Source organism: Plecotus auritus (genome assembly GCF_963455305.1).
Source record: "Plecotus auritus genome assembly, chromosome: 12".
In the NCBI taxonomy this organism is placed as follows: Eukaryota; Metazoa; Chordata; class Mammalia; order Chiroptera; family Vespertilionidae; genus Plecotus; species Plecotus auritus.
The window spans coordinates 10,921,279-10,941,872 of record NC_137778.1 but is presented as its reverse complement, the minus strand read 5'-3'; the positions used below and the strand labels follow the sequence as shown (position 1 = coordinate 10,941,872).

Sequence of the window (20,594 nt, the reverse complement as noted above, 5' to 3'; positions counted from 1 at the left end):
CCTGCAAAGGAGACTAAGCCATGGCAGCTAGAAGTAGGATGAAAGCTTTCTTATATTTGAATGTCACAAGTTTTTAAATACTTAGCTAGTCATTGACATTATGTATATTTAGCATCCTTTTTTTCATTGTGAAATGTTGGCAACATAGAGAAGCTCAATGCACTATCTTTGCAGTATTTAATTCCTATAAATTTAAATGATTAAAACTTCTTCAAATGTTTTCTTGCTAAGTGTCCCTCTTTTGTCATGTGAGAATTTGTTGTTCTGTTTTGGTAAAATGTCTCTTCTTATGTACTATTTGATTTGTGCAATAGGCAGTCTACTGAAGCGCTAATTAAGCGTAAACAAGACATTTCCAGGATGCGCAGGCAGTTAGATGAAACAAATGATGAACTGGCTCAGATTTCCAGGAAAAGAGAGATCTTGGCTCATGAGAATGACAATCTCCAAGAACAGTTTTCTAAAGCTAAAAAAGAAAACAAGGTATATTTGTTCCTAGTATCTTTTCCTCCAAGAAAATATATATTTCTTCTGAGGCTCGGTTCTCCTTTCATTCTGTAGAAAAGCTCAGGTTTTGAAACCAGCCATCTTTTACCTTTATCACACAATATGAAACATAATTTCTAAATGAGATACTCAGACATAAAGTGTTAAATATTAAGGAAAAGAGGGAACAGGAGATATAATAGATTTGTATTAAACCTTAGAAGTACTCAACAAATGAAAATAAAAATCTTAAGAAACTTTTTAAAAAATATATATTTTATTGTTTGTTTGTTTTTTACAGAGAGGAAGGGAGAGGGAGAGAGAGCTAGAAACATCAGTGAGAGAGAAACATCAATCAGCTGCCTCCTGCACACCTCCTACTGGGGATGTGCCCGCAACCAAGGTACATGCCCTTGACCAGAATGGGACCTGGGACCCTTGAGTCTGCAGGCCGATGCTCTATCCACTGAGCCAAACCGGTTAGGGCAAGAAACTTTTCAGAAAATCATAGATTTATTTGATAGACTCTTATTCTGTTCAAGTATGAGTACATGAACTATGCCACATTTTTTGGGTCTCTTTTTCACTGTAATTCTTTTCAGGAAAATTTCTTTTATAATTAATCATTTCCTCTCTAAGCCAATGCACTTTATCCACAGTTCTCATTTCCAGTATCATTATTTTAATTTGACGACTAAAGTGGTCAAATTTTATTTGGAAGCTTTCTTCACCTCTGAAAATTCTTCAGAACCAATGATTTCCCCAGTTTGCTATCACTCTCAATATGTTTAGTTTGCATCATAAAAGTCTGTGTTTTATTATTTTTTTAAATATTGTTTAATTGATTTCAGAGAGGAAGGGAGAGGGAGGGAGGGAGGGAGGGAGAGAGAGAGAGAGAGAGAGAGAGAGAGAGATACGGAAACATCAATGATGAGAGAGAATCATTGATCAACTGCCACCCACATGCCCCACACTGGGGATTGAGCCCACAACTGGGGCATGTGCCCTGACCAGGAATCGAACCGTGACCTCCTGGTTCATAGGGAGGCAGTAGAGTGGAAAGTTTAAGAATCACATGAGTTTGAATTCCCCTGCCTCATTTAACTTCTCTGAATCTCAGTACATCATCTGTAAAAATGGAGAGTAAATAGAATATGTATAGAAAGCACTTATTAGAGAGTCCAGCATAATCAGTTGATAAATATTTTATAGGCTCTTGTTAGCTTACTATATTATAATCACTTCCCTGCTTTGTTAACATTTTATAAACATTTTTTGTAATCAGAAAAAAATTAGTATCACAACAAATTTCATATGTTCAAGAGTATTTTTTTTCCTTTGTTTGGGTTATAGTCCCAAGGATAGAAGATGGATCCCTCTGTAGACCACAGATTAAGAACCCATATCACAGATTTGGAAAACAGAAACCTTAAAAAATTTCACCCTCAATAACAAAATTTTTAACAAATTGTGATGATGTATTTCTAGTGTTTTATCCTGATTTTTCTTCACTAATTATAGATGGATATTTTTCTTCATATTAAAAATTATTCCAACATTTTTCATAGAGATATAATGTTCTTTGTGGTTATACCATTAGGTAGATACTATTATTTACTGCATCATTCACTTAATGTGAAAAAAATATTGTTAATATAACAAATAATGCCTAATGAACATTCCTTTTCATTAAATTTTATTAGATTTAATTTCAAACTGAATCAAAGTTTATGAAGTGGTTTTAATTAGGTGAATATTTTCAAATGACATGAATATGCATGTTTCCATCTCCCATCTTCAACAAAAAGCAACATGCCCTAACCGGTTTGGCTCAGTGGATAGAGCGTCGGCCTGCAGACTGAAAGGTCCCAGGTTCGATTCCGGTCAAGGGCATGTACCTTGGCTGTGGGCACATCCCCAGTAGGGGGTGTGCAGGAGGCAGCTGATTGATGTTTCTCTCTTATCGATGTTTCTAACTCTCTCTCCCTTTCTCTCTGTAAAAAAAATCAATAAAAAATATATTTTTTAAAAAAGCAGCATATTTGACTTTCTTGTTTTTATTAGTATTTCAAAATGTCTCTCGATATATCACCGGATAGCAGATCACAGATTTGCTTCTTATAAATTTGTTTACTCCAATGATAATGGAAATGTCCATTTTTTGTATAACAGAATAGCTTTAAATCCTTGCTAATTTGATAGACAAAATACTATTTCATTGTCTTAATTAGCATTGTCTTAATTAGATTACTGGTACATTTTTTAACTTTTTAAAGTGTTATCCACTTATGTTTCCTTTTTGTGAATTATCTGTTTGGGTTCTTTGCCCATTTACTGTTTGGATTCACGTTTTCTCACTTTTTATATGAGCTTTATATAGTAGGTATATTAACTGTAACTTTTCATATTATAATAAATATTTTAAAATTTATTTATGATGTATTTGATATAGAGCTATTTAAAAAATTTTTTTGGTAAAATCCAGCTATCTTTTTTTCATAGGCACTGTCTAAACAATTGAATGATACACATAATGAACTTAATGATATAAAACAGAAGGTCCAAGATACTAATTTGGAGGTTAACAAGCTAAAAAAAATATTAAAGTCTGAAGTATGTATATATTTTTCCCCTCTTTGCTAATGATACCCTAACAGTTTTCACTAAAAGTATTGATCATTTATACTCATGGGAAGAGCTGAATCAAACCTCCCTTTAATGCATACCATATTTTAGTGTTGACAATGATGGGTTGACAATTATGGGTTAACTATATATGTCCAGAAAGAAGCAAAGACATCTTAAAAGAGGAGAGAATTGGAGAAGACCAAAAAGCAGTTTCACTTTTTTTATGTTGTTGTCTATCTTGGACCCCAGATTGCTCTGGCTGCTTTGACAGATACAAAGAAAGGATAAAATATGGCTTCTTAGTTGCCACAAGGAAGGGGCACTAAATGGCTAAAGGGCAGGAGAGACGTTTTATGGCAATTATTTTTCATCACTTGAACTTTGAACCTATATCACCTAGTCACAAAACTAAATTTAATATAAAAATGTGTTCCTATCTTTGAGGATCCTAGTTGTTATTGGGGAGACTGTACATCCATACCTAATTACATGAAGTTATAAGGCCATTTTAAGAAAATGACCTACATAGTAAGTGCTTCAGAAATTTAAAGAGAGTAAAGATAGACATGGGTTAAATTTAGTTTATGTATATTGTATCATGTACCTCTCTGTATACAACTGTAATTTTAAGTAAAATGGAAAATACCCATCAGATCCCTACTGGCACATTTGGAGTATCTGAATCTTAAAGCCAAAACAGTAGTTGGGCTTGTTAACTTATTAACTAACAGTCTGCAAAGATCTTTCACATTAATCAAGGTACATCAGGTCACAAGGTGGTGATATTAATTGAATTTCAGCCAGACTCATGACTTACTATATTTGTGAGAATTTAGATCTGTTTTGAAAGCCCTCCAGAGTGGGACATAGTTTGGTTATTTTATTTAGACCACTGTTTTTGATAGGGAAATGCACTGTTTATTAACAGGTAGGAAAGGAGGAGATCTAGTGCCTTTTAAATTAATTACCAAAGTTATAAAATACTTTTTAGAATGAGTTGGCCAAACCATACTACTAAAATATGTTTTTAAAGATAGCCTCAAAATGATTACTCAACATAGTATATTATTTGTGGAGTTGTTTGTTTTCCCCTAGAAATAAAATCCTACTTTAGTCAAGATGTCATGATGTTAGAACTTTTAAGGTTTTAAAAATGTGATTCTATATTATATACCTAATATATACCTGGATGTATATTTATTAATTGTGTTTATTGGCATAGATTTGATATTTGATATTTTACTTCTGAGCTATTTAAGGCAAGTTATTAGAACAGTGAGCAAAAGTGGATCATAGAACAGTCCATGATGAAGAAAATTAAGGCTGGGGTACTGAATGAAAGTAGGATTCAGACAGGAAATGCACTAAGTCAAGAGAATTATCAGAAGTTGATGCTTAAGATATGCAAGCAGTCAGAAGCTCTATAGCCAGTACAACTCAAAATGTTGTCAGGAACAAGGGAACAGATAGATACAAACAGTTAGGCCAAGGCAGAAGAAAATATAAGAACACTAGAAGCCCGATGCATGAATTTGTGCACAGGTGGAGTCTGGCTGGCCTGCCCCAATGGAGGCCATCTGGCTGGGCCAGCAGGGGGGAGGGGACGTGGGAGGTTGGCTGGCCAGGCTGGCCAGGGGACGGCTGCAGGAGGTCAGCCGGCTCTGCCCCTGATTGGGGTTGGGGGGGCCAATGGGGGCCCCCGATCAGGCGTATTGGTCATTCCGGTTGTTCCATCATTCTGGTTGCTTGCTTTTATATATATATATATATATATATATATATATATATATATATATATATATGTAGATAGATATTCATCGAGGTCCTGGGCAGATCCTGATCCCACTCTCTTTTGTTAATTACAGGAGGACCAGTTTTCTAAATTGAGAGCGTAGGTAGGTGGGATTGCTCAAGGTCGTGATTCTCATGGCAAGCAAATTCCCAATGACCTGGCAAATGTTTAATTATATATTGAACATTTTACATCTTTTTAAAAAATATTTTTTATTGATTTCAGAGAGGAAGAGAAAGGGAGAGATAGATACATCAATGATGAGAGAGAGTGGTTGATTGGCTGCCTTCTGTACACCCCCCACTGGGGACCGAGCCTGTAACCCAGGCATGTGCCCTGACCGGGAATCGAACCGTTGACCTCCTGGTTCGTAGGTTGATGCTCAATCACTGAGCCACCCGGCTGGGCCATTTTATATCTTTTAAAGTAATACCTAAGTTTGTTTTTCAGGAATCTGAGAACTGGCAAAAGATGGGCCAACTCCAAAAAGCTGATGAAGATGCTGAAAACTTGGAAAATAAGGCTAAGCAAGCAGAGGCAGATAACAATACCCTCAACTTAGAACTTATCACTAAAAAGGTAGATACCCTCAATAGAGAGGTTGAGCAGGTGAGTTTGGGAAAATGTGCTTGTGGTACACCTTGTATCACATTTAAGAGTTTTCATAAATTAAATATATAAGCAAACACTTACATGACTTAAGTATACTGTGAGTGTAGCCTGATAACTGTTCTTATATCCACTCTGGTTCTCCTGTAATCTACCACCTGCCCTATAATGAGAACAATCTGTAGTACGTATTAAAACTAGGAACTATTTCAAACATACCAAAAAAAGTGCAAAAACAGGTAATATAAAACACATGCTTAAGCCCTCCTCCCAAGCTTAAGGATGCTACATTTTGCCTTATTTGCTTCAAGTCTCTCTTTATTTAAAGAAACAAAACATTACAAGATCCAACTCCTCATCCTTTTCCTTTCTCCTTCCCTCACAGTTAGTGTATATAAGGTTCCTGTCAGTTGTAGAACTCGTTTGCATATGTTTATACTTTTCTACATATCTATCACCCACAGATAATGAATAATGTATGCTTTAAGTTTTTAAAAAGTGATAAAATACTATAGGAATCCATTTGTAACTTGCATTTTTTGCTCAGTATTATAATTTTGAAGTTTATTTTGATATAGTGCACATCTAAACAACTGCATCTATATTCATTGTATAAATATTTCTTTTTAAAATGTATTATTATATTGAAGGAAATGTAGTCTTTTTTTAAAAATAATCAAATGCCGCAGCACACATCCTTTATAATTTCCCCTTGGATATATATTTCTCCAGGTTTATGCCTGAAAGTGGAATAACTGAATGCAAGATGTGTATAATTTTAACTCTTCTCAGTATTGTCAGATTGCTCTATGAAAGTTTTATTCTTCCACCAGAAATCATGGAGTTATCATTTTCTCAAATACTAGTCAATATTTGATATTACCAGACTTGTACATTTTTCCCATGCCTTTTTTTTTGTGTGTGTTTCCTTGATTATAAGTGAAATTGAGGGTCTTTTCATGTTTCTTGGCCATTCGGGATTCCTCTTTTATGAATTTTCTCTCCATTTTCTGGAACAAATTTTCTTAAACTGTCCTATTTTTCTATTGAGTTATCTTTTTTATATTGATTTAAAAGAACTATACATATTCTTTATAATAACCCTTTTAAAGATAATAATAGTTATCTTCTCAGCTGTGCTTGTCTTTTCACTGTGCTTGCAATATAAATAGAAGTTTTAAATTCTTGTGCTGCTGGAATTAGTCAACTTTTTACCCTATGTCTTCTTTAAGAAATTCTTACTATCCCAAGACCAGAAGGATATTTTCTTACATTATCATATAAAAGTTCTGAAAGTATGTGAGATTTTGCCCTTCACATTTAAATCTTTAATTTACTTGAGATTGATTTTATATATAGTCTATCTCTACTATGGCTGTAGTCTTTTCCTGATTGCTGAGTATAAACCATGCATCTCTGTGTGTGTGTGTGTGTGTGTGTGTGTGCGTGTGCGCGTGTGCGCGCGCACTTGCTTCTTTTTTTAAATTTATTTTTATTGTTGACACTATTCCAGATGTCCCCATTCCTCCCCTCTCCCCGCCCCCCCTCCCGCCCTTACCCACCTCCATCCATTCCCTGCCCTCCATTTCCTCTGGCCATCACCACACTGTTGTTTGTCTATGGGTTATGCATATGTTTTTTTTTTTTTTTACAAATCCCTTTATCTTCTTTCATCTAATCCTCCCAGCCCCTTCCTTCTGACAGCTTTAAGTCTGTTCCATGTATCCATGTCTCTGTTTCTATTTTGTTCGTAAGTTGTGAGATCATATGATATTTATCTTTCTCTGACTGACTTATTTCACTTAGCATAACAATCTCCAGGTCCATCCATGCTGTCACAAAAGGTAAGACTTCCTCTTTTATGGCTGCATAGTTTTCCCTTGTGTAAATGTACCAGAGCTCTTTTGTCCACTCATCTACTGATGGGCATTTGGGCTATTTCCAGATCTTGGCTATTGTAAATGATGCTGCTGTGAACATAGGGGTACATATAATCTTTCAAATTGGTGTTTCAGTAGATTATATTCCCAGAAGTGGGATCACAGTGGCTGCACCAGTCTGCATTCCCACCAACAGTGCACTACGGTTCTCTTTTCTTCACATCCTGGCCAGCACTTGTCATTTGCTGATTTGTTGATTCTGGCAGGTGTGAGGTGACATCTCATTGTGGTTTTAATTTGCATCTCTCTAATGATTCCTGACGTTGAGCATTTTTTCATGTCTCTTGGCCATTTGTATGTTTATTTAGGTCCTTTACCCATTTTTTAATTTGATTGTCTTCGTGGTATTGAGTTGTAGAAGTCCTTTATGTATTTGGACTTTTACAACTCAACACCAGGAAGTCCTTTATCACATGTCTCATTGGCAAAATGTTCTCCCCTTTCAATTTGTTGATGGTTGCTTTTGCTGTGCAGAAGCTTTTTAGTTTGATATAGTCCCACTTGTTTATTATTTCCCTTGCCTAAGGAGACATATCGGCAAAAACATTGCTACGAAAGATGTCTGATATTTTACTGCCAAGGTTTTCTTTGAGAATTTTTATGGTTTTGTAACTAACATTTAAGTCTTACCCATCCTGAGCTTATTCTTTGTGTACGGTGTAAGCTGGTGGTCTAGTTTCATTTTTATGCATATGCCTAATTTTCCCACATTTATTGAAGAAATTGTCTTTACCCCATTGTATGCTCTTGCCTCCTTTGCCAAATATTAGTTGACCATAAAGGCATGGGTTGATTTCTGGGCTCTCTGTTCTGTTCCATTTATCTATATGCCTGGTCTGATGCCTATAGTAGGCTGCTTTTTTGAATTCTAGCCCAAGTATTTATTAACATTTTAATCATACTTTCCATGTATTTATTCCTCTGTGTTGTGATATTTTAGTTTATTCTTCCCTCTTAAGCTCTATTCGTCTGTTCTTAGATGCATTCATTAATTTTTCACCTTTATGACTACTTTTTCTTTCTTTCTGGAATTACTATTTGAGTATTCTTCATATCTGTCTTCTTTCCAATTTTTCTTTAATGTCTTTAAACTTTAAAAAAAAAATCTTCACTGAGGATATTTTTCCATTTTAGAGATTTTTAGAGAGAGTGGAAGAGAGAGGGAAAGACAGAGAGAAATATCGATCTGAGAGAAATACATTGATTGGTTTCCTCCTGCACGAGCCCCAGTCAGGGCCCGGGCCAGGGAGGAGCCTGCAACCGAGTTATGTGCCCTTGACTGGAATCCAACCCGGGAACCTTCAGTTTTCAGACTAACGCTCTATCCACTGAGCCAAACTGGCTAGGGCTTTTAAACTTTTAAGCATGTTCATTTGCTTCCTGCTCTGGGTTAGTTTTCTCATATTTGGCATGTGAGAATTTTTCTTTCTTCCTTGCACATTTATGAATTACAAAAATAACATTTTTATTTTTATCTTAGCCTTTAAGAGAAGGTTTTCCTCGTCAACTAACTTACTAGAACTGGAAACACAGAGTAATCTTTTCGGAACACAAAACTGATTGCATAACCTCCTTCTTTTAAGACTTTTCAGTGGATAAACACCTAATTTTTAGACTAGCTCTCTTTCTTGTAAGTTTTGTACACCATTTCAGTTGTATCCCCTACCACTCTTCCCGGTGGTCTCTAAGCTCCAGCCATACTAACCTTGTCTCTGTTCTTGGAGTATGTCATTTTCCCTCCCTCTGCACACTTCCTTCAAAGCTTTGCACTTAGCATTCCTGACTTGAAAAGAGGCTCTCCCCCCAGTGCCCACTGTATATATCTACTCACCTTTTAGATCTCATGCAGCTCAACTGCCACTTGCTCAGGAAAACCTTTTCTGACTTCCCCGTCTCTCTCAGTTTAGGTCACTTTCCTTTTTTCCTTTTTGCTCTAGAAGTATTTGCTTAATATGGATTAATATATTCACCTTTGTGATTATTTGATTGATGCATGACTCGTTCATTGTCTGAAAGTTTTATGAGAGCAGAGATCATTTTGCTTACCATTGGATATGCATCTAGGCACATTTACTGGAACATAGAATATACTCAATAAATAAAGAATAGATGGATAAATGGGTGGGTGGGTAAATGGATGAATAGAAAATTATTTAAAGAATGAGTGAGAAATAGAGTGAGTGAGGCAGGAAGGGAGGTGAAAGGTAGGAGTGAATTGTGACCAAATAATTTATTCCAGCAGAATTTTTTTTTAATATAAAAGGAGTTGTAAAAGCAGGAAAATGTCTTTATTTGCTTCTCAGTTTTGTTATTTGCCTCTCAGTTTTGTTATCTTCACATAATAGCAAATACTTCTCTGTAGGTGACAGTGTACCTTACACACTTTATTTTTTCCTCTGAAAAGGAGGTAATTATCTTGAATGTTTGAAAGTGTTTATATAACTTGAATCTCATATTACCATTTTTAAAACATAATGTGGATGTGTTCTTAATTTATATTTGCCTAGAGTCTTTTTTCCTTGGGTATTATTAAGTGCTAGAGTCTTTTTTCCTTGGGTATTATTAAGTCCTCATTTTATGATATTATGGTTGATATCAACATGTCTTTCAAGAATTAGAAAATGAGTATTGTGTGTGAAATAGTGGCAAATGTTGTCACTTTGTTTTAAAAACAACAATATTTATGTTACATAATAATTGAAACTGGCAAATATAGACAGAACTGTAGACCAAACAAGTATATATTTCAACCAACTTTGGGACTGAGACTTTTAAATGGGAAAAGTTATTTTCCAAGTATGACCAGTTGATCACTTTACTCACAGATTTTATGTAGAGAAATGTGAAACCTGAAATTACGTTTCCCAGTGTGTTTTGACATATATTGCTACCTATATCATCTAAAATTCCTTATACTGTAAGTGTAGCGTCATTTAAAAATTGCCCCATTTTGTGTTTCATTGTCGTACTCTTTTTCCAAGTTAAAAAATAATGTGGTTTTTGTAGCACTTGAATGCAGAAAGGTCTTACAAGTCCCAGATTTGTACCTTACATAAATCTCTTGTGAAGATGGAAGAGGAGCTTCAGAAGGTTCAGTTAGAAAAGGTGTCTGCCCTTGCAGACTTGTCTTCCACAAGGGAACTTTGTATTAAACTTGACTCAAGCAAAGAAATTCTTAATCGACAGCTAGTTGCCAAAGATCAAGAAATTGAAATGGTATGTAATGCATTAAAATTTTTTTCATATTTCTATTGCTATAAAGTCATTACAAGTTTAGAAAGCAAGTTTTTAAAAATAAAATATTAAATCAAGCCATGTCTTTCATCTTTAGATTCTAATTTTTAAGTCCAAGAGATTAATTTGACAGCTGTATTTGAACAATTCAAGTACAAAACAGAAATCTTTCTTTGAGTATTTAATTTATATTTACTTTTAGCCAGAAGAATTATAAAACACATTTACATACCAGTCAGCTAAGATCACATGAGGTTGAGGTTTATCCAGCTAACTTATAACTTTAATGACATTCTTTTAAGCTAAGTTTATTTACTAACTGGGCTCTTTTAAACTGTAATTCTGTTGATTTATCTACATGTCCCTGACATTGTGCTTGCTGCTGTGAATATGCTGTGACTGTAATGTGCAAAAGATACAGGCTCCTGCCCTCAAGGACCTTTCAGTATTGACATACAAGTAATTTGGGATGCAATATTAATAAGAAATACTCGAGGTTTCAGACAGGGAGTTCCTATTCAGCCTGTGGCTGTCCGGAAGGAGTTCACAAGGAAGTACTAAGGAATGTAGAAGAGATGAGGCATTTCCTTCAGAGGGAACAACATAGGGAATATATGAAGGTAAAAAGGAATTCTTCAGTGAATAGTAATTTTCAATGCCAGTGTAGCATGCCTGGGTGAAAATGGCTGGAGATGCATCTAGAGAGATAAATGGAGCCCAGATCCTAAAGGAATATATGTATACAAGTTGCATAGTGTAATTAAAGAATCAACAAATTTTGGTCATGTTTACATTTCTGTTATCAAATCCTATGGAAATTTTAGTTTTGTTAGTCTACTGTTTATTAGGAGGATATGTTGCATTTGAGAATAATGTATCTAGCTGGTTTCTGTAAGAATGCATTGTTAATATTTTATTAATGAAGTATATGCCACTATTGTCAAACTCACCTTAAATTATTTTTTATTTCAGCAAGAACATTTTTTTTCTTTTTTTCCATTCACTTTTTAAAAAAATTTATTTTGTTTAAGGTATTACAAATAGTTGTACATATGTCTCCTTTTTTTTTTCCCCACTGACCTCCCCCTGGCCTTCCCTACCCCCCGGCACTTACCCTCGTCCGCCTACCCCCAGTGTCTTGCGTCTGTTGGTTGTGCTTATATGCATGCATACAAGTCCTTCAGTTGATCTCTTACCCCTCCCCCGCAACCCTCCCCAACAGCATTGACAGTCTGTTCGATGCTTCTTTGCCTCTATTTTTGTTCAGCAGTTTGTAATGTTTTTTATTATCCATAAATGAGTGAGATCATGTGGTATTTATCTTTCACTGACTGGCTTATTTCACTTAGCATAATGCTCTCCATACCCATCCATGCCGTTGCAAATGGTAAGAATTCCTTCTTTTTTACAGCAGCATAGTATTCCATTGTGTAGATGTACCACAGTTTTCTAATCCATTCATCTGCTGATGGGCATTTAGGCTGTTTCCAAATCTTAGCTATTGTAAATTAGCAAGAACATTTTAATGATGAAAATAACTCATGAATAGATAGATATTCACTGTAAAAATTTAAATGCTATGTCCTTAATTTTTCTTTAAAAACGCTTTTTACCTGGCATTTTCAAATGAGAAAAATAATGCATATTATAATAACTGAAACAATTATTTTTTCATTTCCTTCCTTTTTTTAAAAAAATAATAGCTATCCTAATGGATGTTAAGTTGTCAGGCTAATTCTCATTGTATTTTAAAATGCTTCTGGCATACATTTTTTTGCCTTGAAAATCTATATATGTTTAGATTTTCAGGGCAAGGACCATCTTACTTATCTTTGTATTTCTTTAGTTGTACTATGCATGTAGGGGTAAAATACTTTTTAAAAAATTTATTGGGGTGACATTGTTTATTAAAATTTTATAGGTTGATTTGTTTTCTGTATTTATACTTTGAGAGTGTTTTTATCATAAATTCACACTGGATTTTATAAAATGCTTTTTATGCATCTCTTGATAAGATCATGTTGTTTTTATCCTCCATTTTATTTATGTGGTATATCACATTTATTGATTTGCGGATATTGTACCAACCTTGTATTCCTAGGATAACTCCCACTTGATAATGTTTTATGATTTTTTAGTATATTGATTAATTCAGTTTGCTAATATTTTGTTGAAGATTTTAGCATCTATGTTCATCAGGGATATTGGCCAGTAATTTTCTTTTTGTCCTATCTTTATCTGGTTTTGGAATTAAGATCATTCTGGCCTCCTAAAATGAACTTGGGAATCTTCCCTTCTCATGAATTTTTTGGAATAGTTTGAAAAGAATAGGTGTAATTTTTTATAAAATGTTTGGTAAAATTCACCCGTGAAGGCATCTAGTCCAGAACTTTTGTTTGTTGGGAGTTTTTGATTATTGCTTCAATTTTGCTAGTTGTAATTTTGGAAGATTGTATATTTTTAGGAATTTATCCATTTCATCCAGATTGTCCAACTGGCATATAGTTGTTCATAATATTTTCTAACATTCCTTTGTATTTCTTTGGTGTTAATTGTTCTCTTCTTTCATTTCTGATTTTATTTGGATCCTCTTTTTTTTTTTTTCTTAAGTCTGGTTAAAGGTTTGTCAATCTTATTTACCTTTTTAAAGAACCAGCTATTGGTTTCACTTATCTTTTGTATTTTTTTTTTTTACTCTATTTTGTTTCTTTCTGTTCTGAACCTTATATTCCCTTTGTTATACTCACTTTGTGCTTTGTTGTTCTTTTTCAAGTTCCTTTAAGTGTGAAGTTAGATTGTTTACTTGAGCTTTTTCTTGTTTCTTGAGACAGGCCTGTAATGCAATGAATTTCCCTCTTTGGACTGCTTTCACTGTGTCCCATAGATTTTAGGTTGTTGTGTTCTCATTATTATTTGTTTCAAGGTATTATTTCTTCCTAGATATCATTGTTAACCAATTGTTTAGTAACATGTTATTTAGCTTCCATGTCATTGTGTATTTTTCAGGTGTTTTTTTTCTAGTTTCATACCACTATGGTCAGAGTAGATGCTTGCTGTGAGTTTAATCTTCTTAAATCTATTGAGTCTTTTGTTTTTTGTACTAACATGTGGTCTACCCTTGAAAATGTTACATATGTGCTTGAAAAGAATGTATATTCTCTTGCTTTGTGGTGAAATATTCTAAAGATATCAAATCTATCTGATCTAGTGTGTCATTTAAGGTGTTTGTTTCCTTGTTGATTTTCTATCTGCAAAACTTATTCATTGTATTGTTAGATACCATTTTTTATCCAGGAACTTCTTTATCTACCTTCCCCTCCCCTAATAATTTTTTATTAAATTCTTTATTCTTAGTTTTATCTTCTCACATTTTACTTTTTAAGTGATAATAATATAGGATAATAGTGTCCAGTCGGCCATTCAACCAATCAAAGCTTAATATGCTAATGCTATGCTAAGGCCACTCAACCACTCGCTATGACGTGCACTGACTACCAGGGGGCAGACGCTCCGATGGTAGGTGAGCTTGCTGCTGGGGTCTGGCCGATCAGGACTGAGGGAGATGGGTCACACACGCCCTGGAGCCCTCACGCGGTCCCTTCCCAGCTGGCCAACCTCCCGCGTCCCTCCCCGGCCCAAATCGTGCACCAGTGGGGTCCCTTGGCCTGGCCTGTGCCCTCTTGCAATCTGGGATCCTCGGGGGGCATGCGAGAGAGCCGGTTTTGGCCCGATCCTGCAGGCCAGGCCGAGGGACCCCACTGGTGCACGAATTCGTGCGCTGGACCTCTAGTTTATTATAATGTGTATTATGAGTTAATTGTAGGGGTGTTTTTAAAATAAATAGTAATCTCTGGTTTACTTACTTTTGAAGAAACATTTGACTTACAGAATGTATACCAGGTTCAAGGTAACCTTCGAAAAATGCTTTCCACAGGTTTATGCAAGAGAGGGAATGTGTAATGACCTCTTATCTTCCTTAACAATTCAGTGCAATAGCATTTCATAAGGGGTTAGGTGTTTGTAACTCGCCTCAGTACAAAATAGTAGTCATAGTATCACCATGTCAGTCTTGCAGAAATCTATAATAATACAAGTGTAATATGCTAATTAGACAAGACGTCCTTCCAGATGAAGCCAGAGCAGCAAGGGAAGCCCGTGTCTTGGGTGCCAGAGGGAAGCCAGTGCCGGCAGCTGGGGGAAGGAAGGCCTACTCTTGCACAAATTTCGTGCATCGGGCCTCGTGTATTGTGTAGTATATAAATAAATATCAAAGCTGGAAATGGAAATTGTAGTTTGGGATTAATAACTCATTACTTATTAATGAATTTTCTGATAAAAGAGTTGGGGCAAGTGATACTGTGTGTGTGTATATATTTGGTAAGGAGGGCAATATTTCTAATCAAGAAATTAAAAGGGGTTGTTAGTTTATAACATAATACAGAAATTTTATAAGTCTCTGATAATCTATCAGTTAAGTGAATGAATGGGAGTAAGTATAGATATATTCCTATTGTACAGATGGAGAATGAGTTAGATTATGCTCATTCTGAAATAGAACTCCTCAGGAGTCAGATGACAAATGAGAGAATCTCCATACAGAATCTAGAAGCTTTGCTGGTGACCAATCAAGACAAAGAATATCAGTCTCAGATAGCACTTCAAGAAAAAGAATCTGAAATTCAGCTTCTTAAAGAACACCTTTGTTTGGCAGAAAATAAAATGTGAGTTGGTTAATGATATAATAACAAAGTCATATTTCTTAAATGTTTGGTACTTTATAGATTAGTAGAATTTTAAAGCTGGAATTTATGCAATTTAATAAAGCATCCATAATCTGACATTAAACTGAAGACCAGAAATATTGTGATTTGCCTAAGATTTGATACTTATTTACATTATATGTTTAGTTAAATTTATTTAAATTTAAGTTTGACCATCTCTGTTGATTCCCAATAGAGCTTTGGCTATAATAGAACGTCTGATCTAAAAATACTGCCTTTAGGAAATACTATAATCAGATTAGAAACAAAAACACTTTTGAAACCAGAAGTTGTTTTATATTTATGGGGTCTGGCCGATATTGCTAACTAACCTTTCCATTTGTCATACAGTATTTCCTTATGTACCTATCATTGTACATACTAAGTACCTAGAAGAACTCCTGCATTCACTAAATATTGAAGACTTCCCTTAGAGCAGTGGTCGGAAAACTGCGGCTCGCGAGCCACATGCGACAGACACCCCCACTTCTTCTAAGGCCACTTCTTCAAAATAGACTCGCCCAGGCCGAAAACCAACTTCTGCGCATGGGCCACAAAGTTTCAATCGCACTGTACGTGGTATTTTGTGGAAGAGCCACACTCAAGGGCCAAAGAGCCACGGTTTGCTGACCACTGCCTTAGAACATTGATTTTGGCTTTAGTTACTTTCCTTTTTATTGAATTTATTGGGGTGACGTGGTTAACAAAAATATACAGGTTTCAGGTGCACAGTTCTATATCACATCATTTGTACTCTCTTGTGTGTTCACCACCCTAAGTCAAGTCTCTGTCGATCACCATTTATCCCCCCCACTCTCTCCCACCTACCTCCACCCCAGCCACCTCTCCCCGGCAGTCACCACACTGTTGTCCATGCCCATTGGGCTGCTGCTGCTTTTAGAATCCCTAGCACCAGCAGCGGTGTACTCCATGACCCTGGCTGGAAGGTGGGGAGAAATGCCTGCCTGGATAGTGAATGTTCTATTATTACAATTGGTCACCTCTCACAAAAAGTTGATGGGGACTCTTAGCCCCTGTTCTTATCTATCTCATCTATAACACGTTTTCATCCAGACTCAACTCTGCCTTTCTGTCTGAGCTTGGGACCTGGGGGATAGGAATCATGATCTCAGGAATCAGCTTATAGGAGCCCCTGACTAAGCAAAATCTGCAAGGCCAAAGCCATCTTTCTTCAGAAACTGTTTCAGGTATAGCAGCTGTCATCGAGTCATTCTTTTTAGTCACTGCAGCTGGGTTGTTGTGGTACCTTCAGTGGGTTATGCAAAATCACTTTCTCAAGCTGGTAGGTGGAACTCTGCCTTAGTGAAGTATGCCAAAACTTCACCTTAAAGGGTACATTCTATTTTAGACTGGCTGGTAAGTAATATCACTTAGAACTGGCAAACATGATCAACTTTTGTGTTCTTAGCCTCTAAGTTTGGATATTAGCAGTCTAGAATGCAGTTCTGGGAGCAAGCAGAAAGGATAGAGTGTTCTGTACGAGCAGCATTCATCTCCGTCATTATCTTCCTAAAGATAATGTGCCTTGCTACAGGGGGTTGTGGCATTGGTTAGTCCTAAAGAAGATCCTGTTAAATTGAAGAGAGTGTGTACAGGTATATCAAATTTAATTGTAAGTATACATAAAACACTTGGTTAATTTAATTATAAGTATATGTAAAACACTTGGTTAATTTAATATATATAACAGATCATATTAGTCATGGTGCTAACAAATTCCAGTTTTGATTGGCTGTACAATTAATTTGCATATAATACTTTAAAGTACTTTTATAAAAAATAATTTACAGTAAATAGATAATCTAGATAGATAACAGATAATATTTCATGTAAACACAGGGAAACTGATATAGAGGAGTTTTAACTGATTGAATGTGACTGGCTCAGCTTAAGCTTTTCAAGTAGGCTACTTTGTGCATTTACTACATCTAAAATTGGCAACACATCCACAAAAATTACAATTTGGCTTGGATCCAGGAGAGAAAACCTTGCCAATATGGTTCAGTGTACCCTAGGTGTCCTAGACATATTTTAAGTCATTCTTATGTTCGTTTACACAGGGCCATCCAGAGTAGAGATGTGGCCCAGTTCAGGAATGTTGTAACGCAACTGGAAGCTGATTTGGACATCACCAAAAGACAGCTAGGGACAGAGCGCTTTGAATGGTAAGCTCTGCAATATTGACCTGAGAAGCATTGCTTCTTAGATAACAACAGGCAATCCCGTGATGGTTGAATTGATTTTCGGTTTTACCACGGTATTGGTAATGTCACTGGATATGAAGTTTTTAAACTTTTTTACGTTAGGGAGAGAGCTGTGCAAGAACTTCGCCGCCAGAATTACTCCAGCAATGCTTATCATTTGAGTCCTACAATAAAGCCAAACACAAAATGTCATTCACCGGAACGTGATCACCACCGATCTGACCGAGGCCTGGAGCGATCACTAGAAGAGTGAGTGGTTTAAGGATCCATTCTGTGGGGAGCATATAGCAGTATATAGAGTGAATATGTGAGTGTGTGAAGGAAACTCTAACAATCTATCATCAATAGAGCTATTTAAACATGATTAGTTATGTTCATATAAAAATATTTTGATAGTTTTACATAAATATTCTAAAGTGAAAGATCTCTATTTTATCTATTTACATAAAATTTTAAAAATCTGATATTCTACTGATTTCAAAAACTCAAGCACCACGTTCTTCTCAAGGGCACTCCCGATGATTTACACGACATCAGTGTAGTTGCTCAATCCCAGAATTTCTCCAAAATGTTTCAGTTTCTCACCTATGTAACTACAATAAGCAGATCAAAATTTTTTTTAAAAGTTCAGGATCTGTTTTCAACTCTTCCTTCTATACCCATATACTGCCTTAGTGCCCAAGTCTTGTGGGCTTATAGTTAAATATTGTGTTCATAAATTACTTGGATTAATTTTTTTCTTTCTCTGTGGGTATCGGTTGTATGTATTTGAAATAACATTAGATTTGTCTCGATTTGCTTTAGTTTTTCATTTTTTCCTTTGATTTAGTTTAATTTTTGAGTTTGTATATTAATATGCTTTCAAAAGTCAAAACTCTGTAAAGTAAAACTCAGTGTCACTCTCTCCTGTATACTTTAAAAGTTCTTACTGATTTTAGAGACAGGCATGGATGATGATAATCATTTAGCAGCTGCCTCTTGCACGCCCCCTACTGGGGATCCAGCCCACAACATGAGAATGTGCCCTGACCAGGAATTGTAAATGGTTTGACACAATCACTGAGCCACACTGGCCAGGCTCTCCTGTATGCGTTCTATCTCATCCTTCCACTCAGAAGGGCTTTTTTTGTGTGTTGGTTTCATTTTCAATTTCTGGTGTTAATAGCATAGTGAATTGAGAATATTGTTTATAATATTTCTATTTTATGGAAACTACTGATACTTACAATTTTTGTGAACAGTTCATGTGCACTTAGCATATATTATTCTCAGGGTATATATAGTGTGTATATATATATATATGTAGAAGATTTACCTTTTAATTTTCATTTAACTTTTATATTTTTGCTTAATTTTTGTCCATTTAACCTGTTTTATAAGAATGGTGTTTTAAAATCTATTAGGCTGTTTTCTTATTGTATCTCCTATAGATTTTGTTTTATGTAGGTGGCTTGTGGTTTTATTAGTTGCATAGATATTTTGAACTATCATATCTTCATTGTGGAGTATGGTAGTTTTATGAAGTGTTCTTTTCTGACATTTAATTTCAGGAGGTCATTTGTTTTGTTATTAGGGTTACAACTCCTGTTTCCTTATTGTCATCTGCTTGGTAAATCCTTGTCCAACTTTTTACTTTTAGCTTTTCTGAATCACTGCAATTTAAGTATCTTATATGTAGTATGGATTTATGTTTTGCTTTATGAGCCATTTTTAAATGATTTTTCTAAAAAATAGATGAGTTAAGCTTTACATTACTGAGAGGACTATTAAATTTGGTCTCAACTCTGTCATATCATCTTATGACAATTGTGTTTATTTAAATATATTTTTATTGATATCAGAGAGAAAGGGAGAGGGACAGATAGAAACATCAATGATGAGAGAGAATCATTGATCGGCTGCCTCCTGCATGCCCGCTACTGGGGGCTCAAGCACGTGACCCCAGGCATGTGCCCTTGACCGGAATTGAACCTGGGGCCCTTCAGTCCGCAGGCTGACACTCTATCCACTGAGCCAAACCAGCTAGGGCTTTAATTTAAAAAAATATATTTTTATTGATTTCAGAGAGGAAGGGAGAGGGAGAGAAACATTGATCAGTATCCACTGAGCCAAACCAGCTAGGGCTTTAATTTAAAAAAATATATATTTTTATTGATTTCAGAGAGGAAGGGAGAGGGAGAGAAACATTGATCAGCTGCCTCTTGCATGCTCCACACTGGGAATTGAGCCTACAACCACACCACAGACATGTGTCCTGACCAGGAATGTAACCATGACTTCCTGGTTCATATGTTAATGCTCAACCACTGAGCAACACCAGATGAGCGACAAGGTTTATTACATGACATTTACTGTATTTCTTTCTCAATTTGTTTGTTCTTCTTTGCTTTTGAACATTTGCTTTCAGGAAGGTGTGTTTTATTAGAGTGGTTAACTTTCTGTTAATACTTCCAATAGTGTCCCAATCCTTTTTCTTTTTTGTTGAACTTATTGGGATGACATTGGTTAATAACATTATATAGGTGTTAGGTGTACAGTTCATCTGTATATTGTATTGTGTGTTCACCACCCCAAGTCAAGTTTCCATCCATCACCACTCATGCCCATATACCCTCTTCTATTTCCTAAAACTCCCTTTCCCTCTGGTAATCACCATACTTTCGTCTGTCGATAGGGGTTTTTTCTTTTTTTAATCCCTTCACATTTTTCACTCAGTCCTGTAACCCCAATCTCCTCAGACTGTTTTTATTCATTACACATGAAATCATGGCACACACTTGTCTTCCTCTGACTGGCTTATTTCACTTGGCATAATGATCTAATTCTTTTTTACAGCTGAGGAGTATTCCACTGTGTAAATGTACCACAGCTTTTTATCCACTCATCCACTGATGGATATTTGGGCTGTTTCCAGATCTAG

General features: G+C 35.6%; 1 protein-coding gene across 1 annotated transcript in view; it reads left to right on the top strand.

The window, feature by feature from the left end:
* Positions 1-17,927, top strand: part of LOC308237955 (testis-specific gene 10 protein-like) — a gene marked incomplete at its 3' end in the record, with an annotated part of 50,205 nt that extends 32,278 nt beyond the window's left edge. The window contains exons 14-20 of the mRNA XM_080649362.1: positions 315-483; positions 2,989-3,099; positions 5,357-5,515; positions 10,462-10,671; positions 15,208-15,410; positions 17,531-17,635; positions 17,777-17,927. Of these exons, the coding sequence (XP_080505488.1) occupies positions 315-483; positions 2,989-3,099; positions 5,357-5,515; positions 10,462-10,671; positions 15,208-15,410; positions 17,531-17,635; positions 17,777-17,927 (1,108 nt within the window). The remainder of the gene's footprint in view (positions 1-314; positions 484-2,988; positions 3,100-5,356; positions 5,516-10,461; positions 10,672-15,207; positions 15,411-17,530; positions 17,636-17,776) is intronic.
* Positions 17,928-20,594: the final 2,667 nt, after the last annotated feature.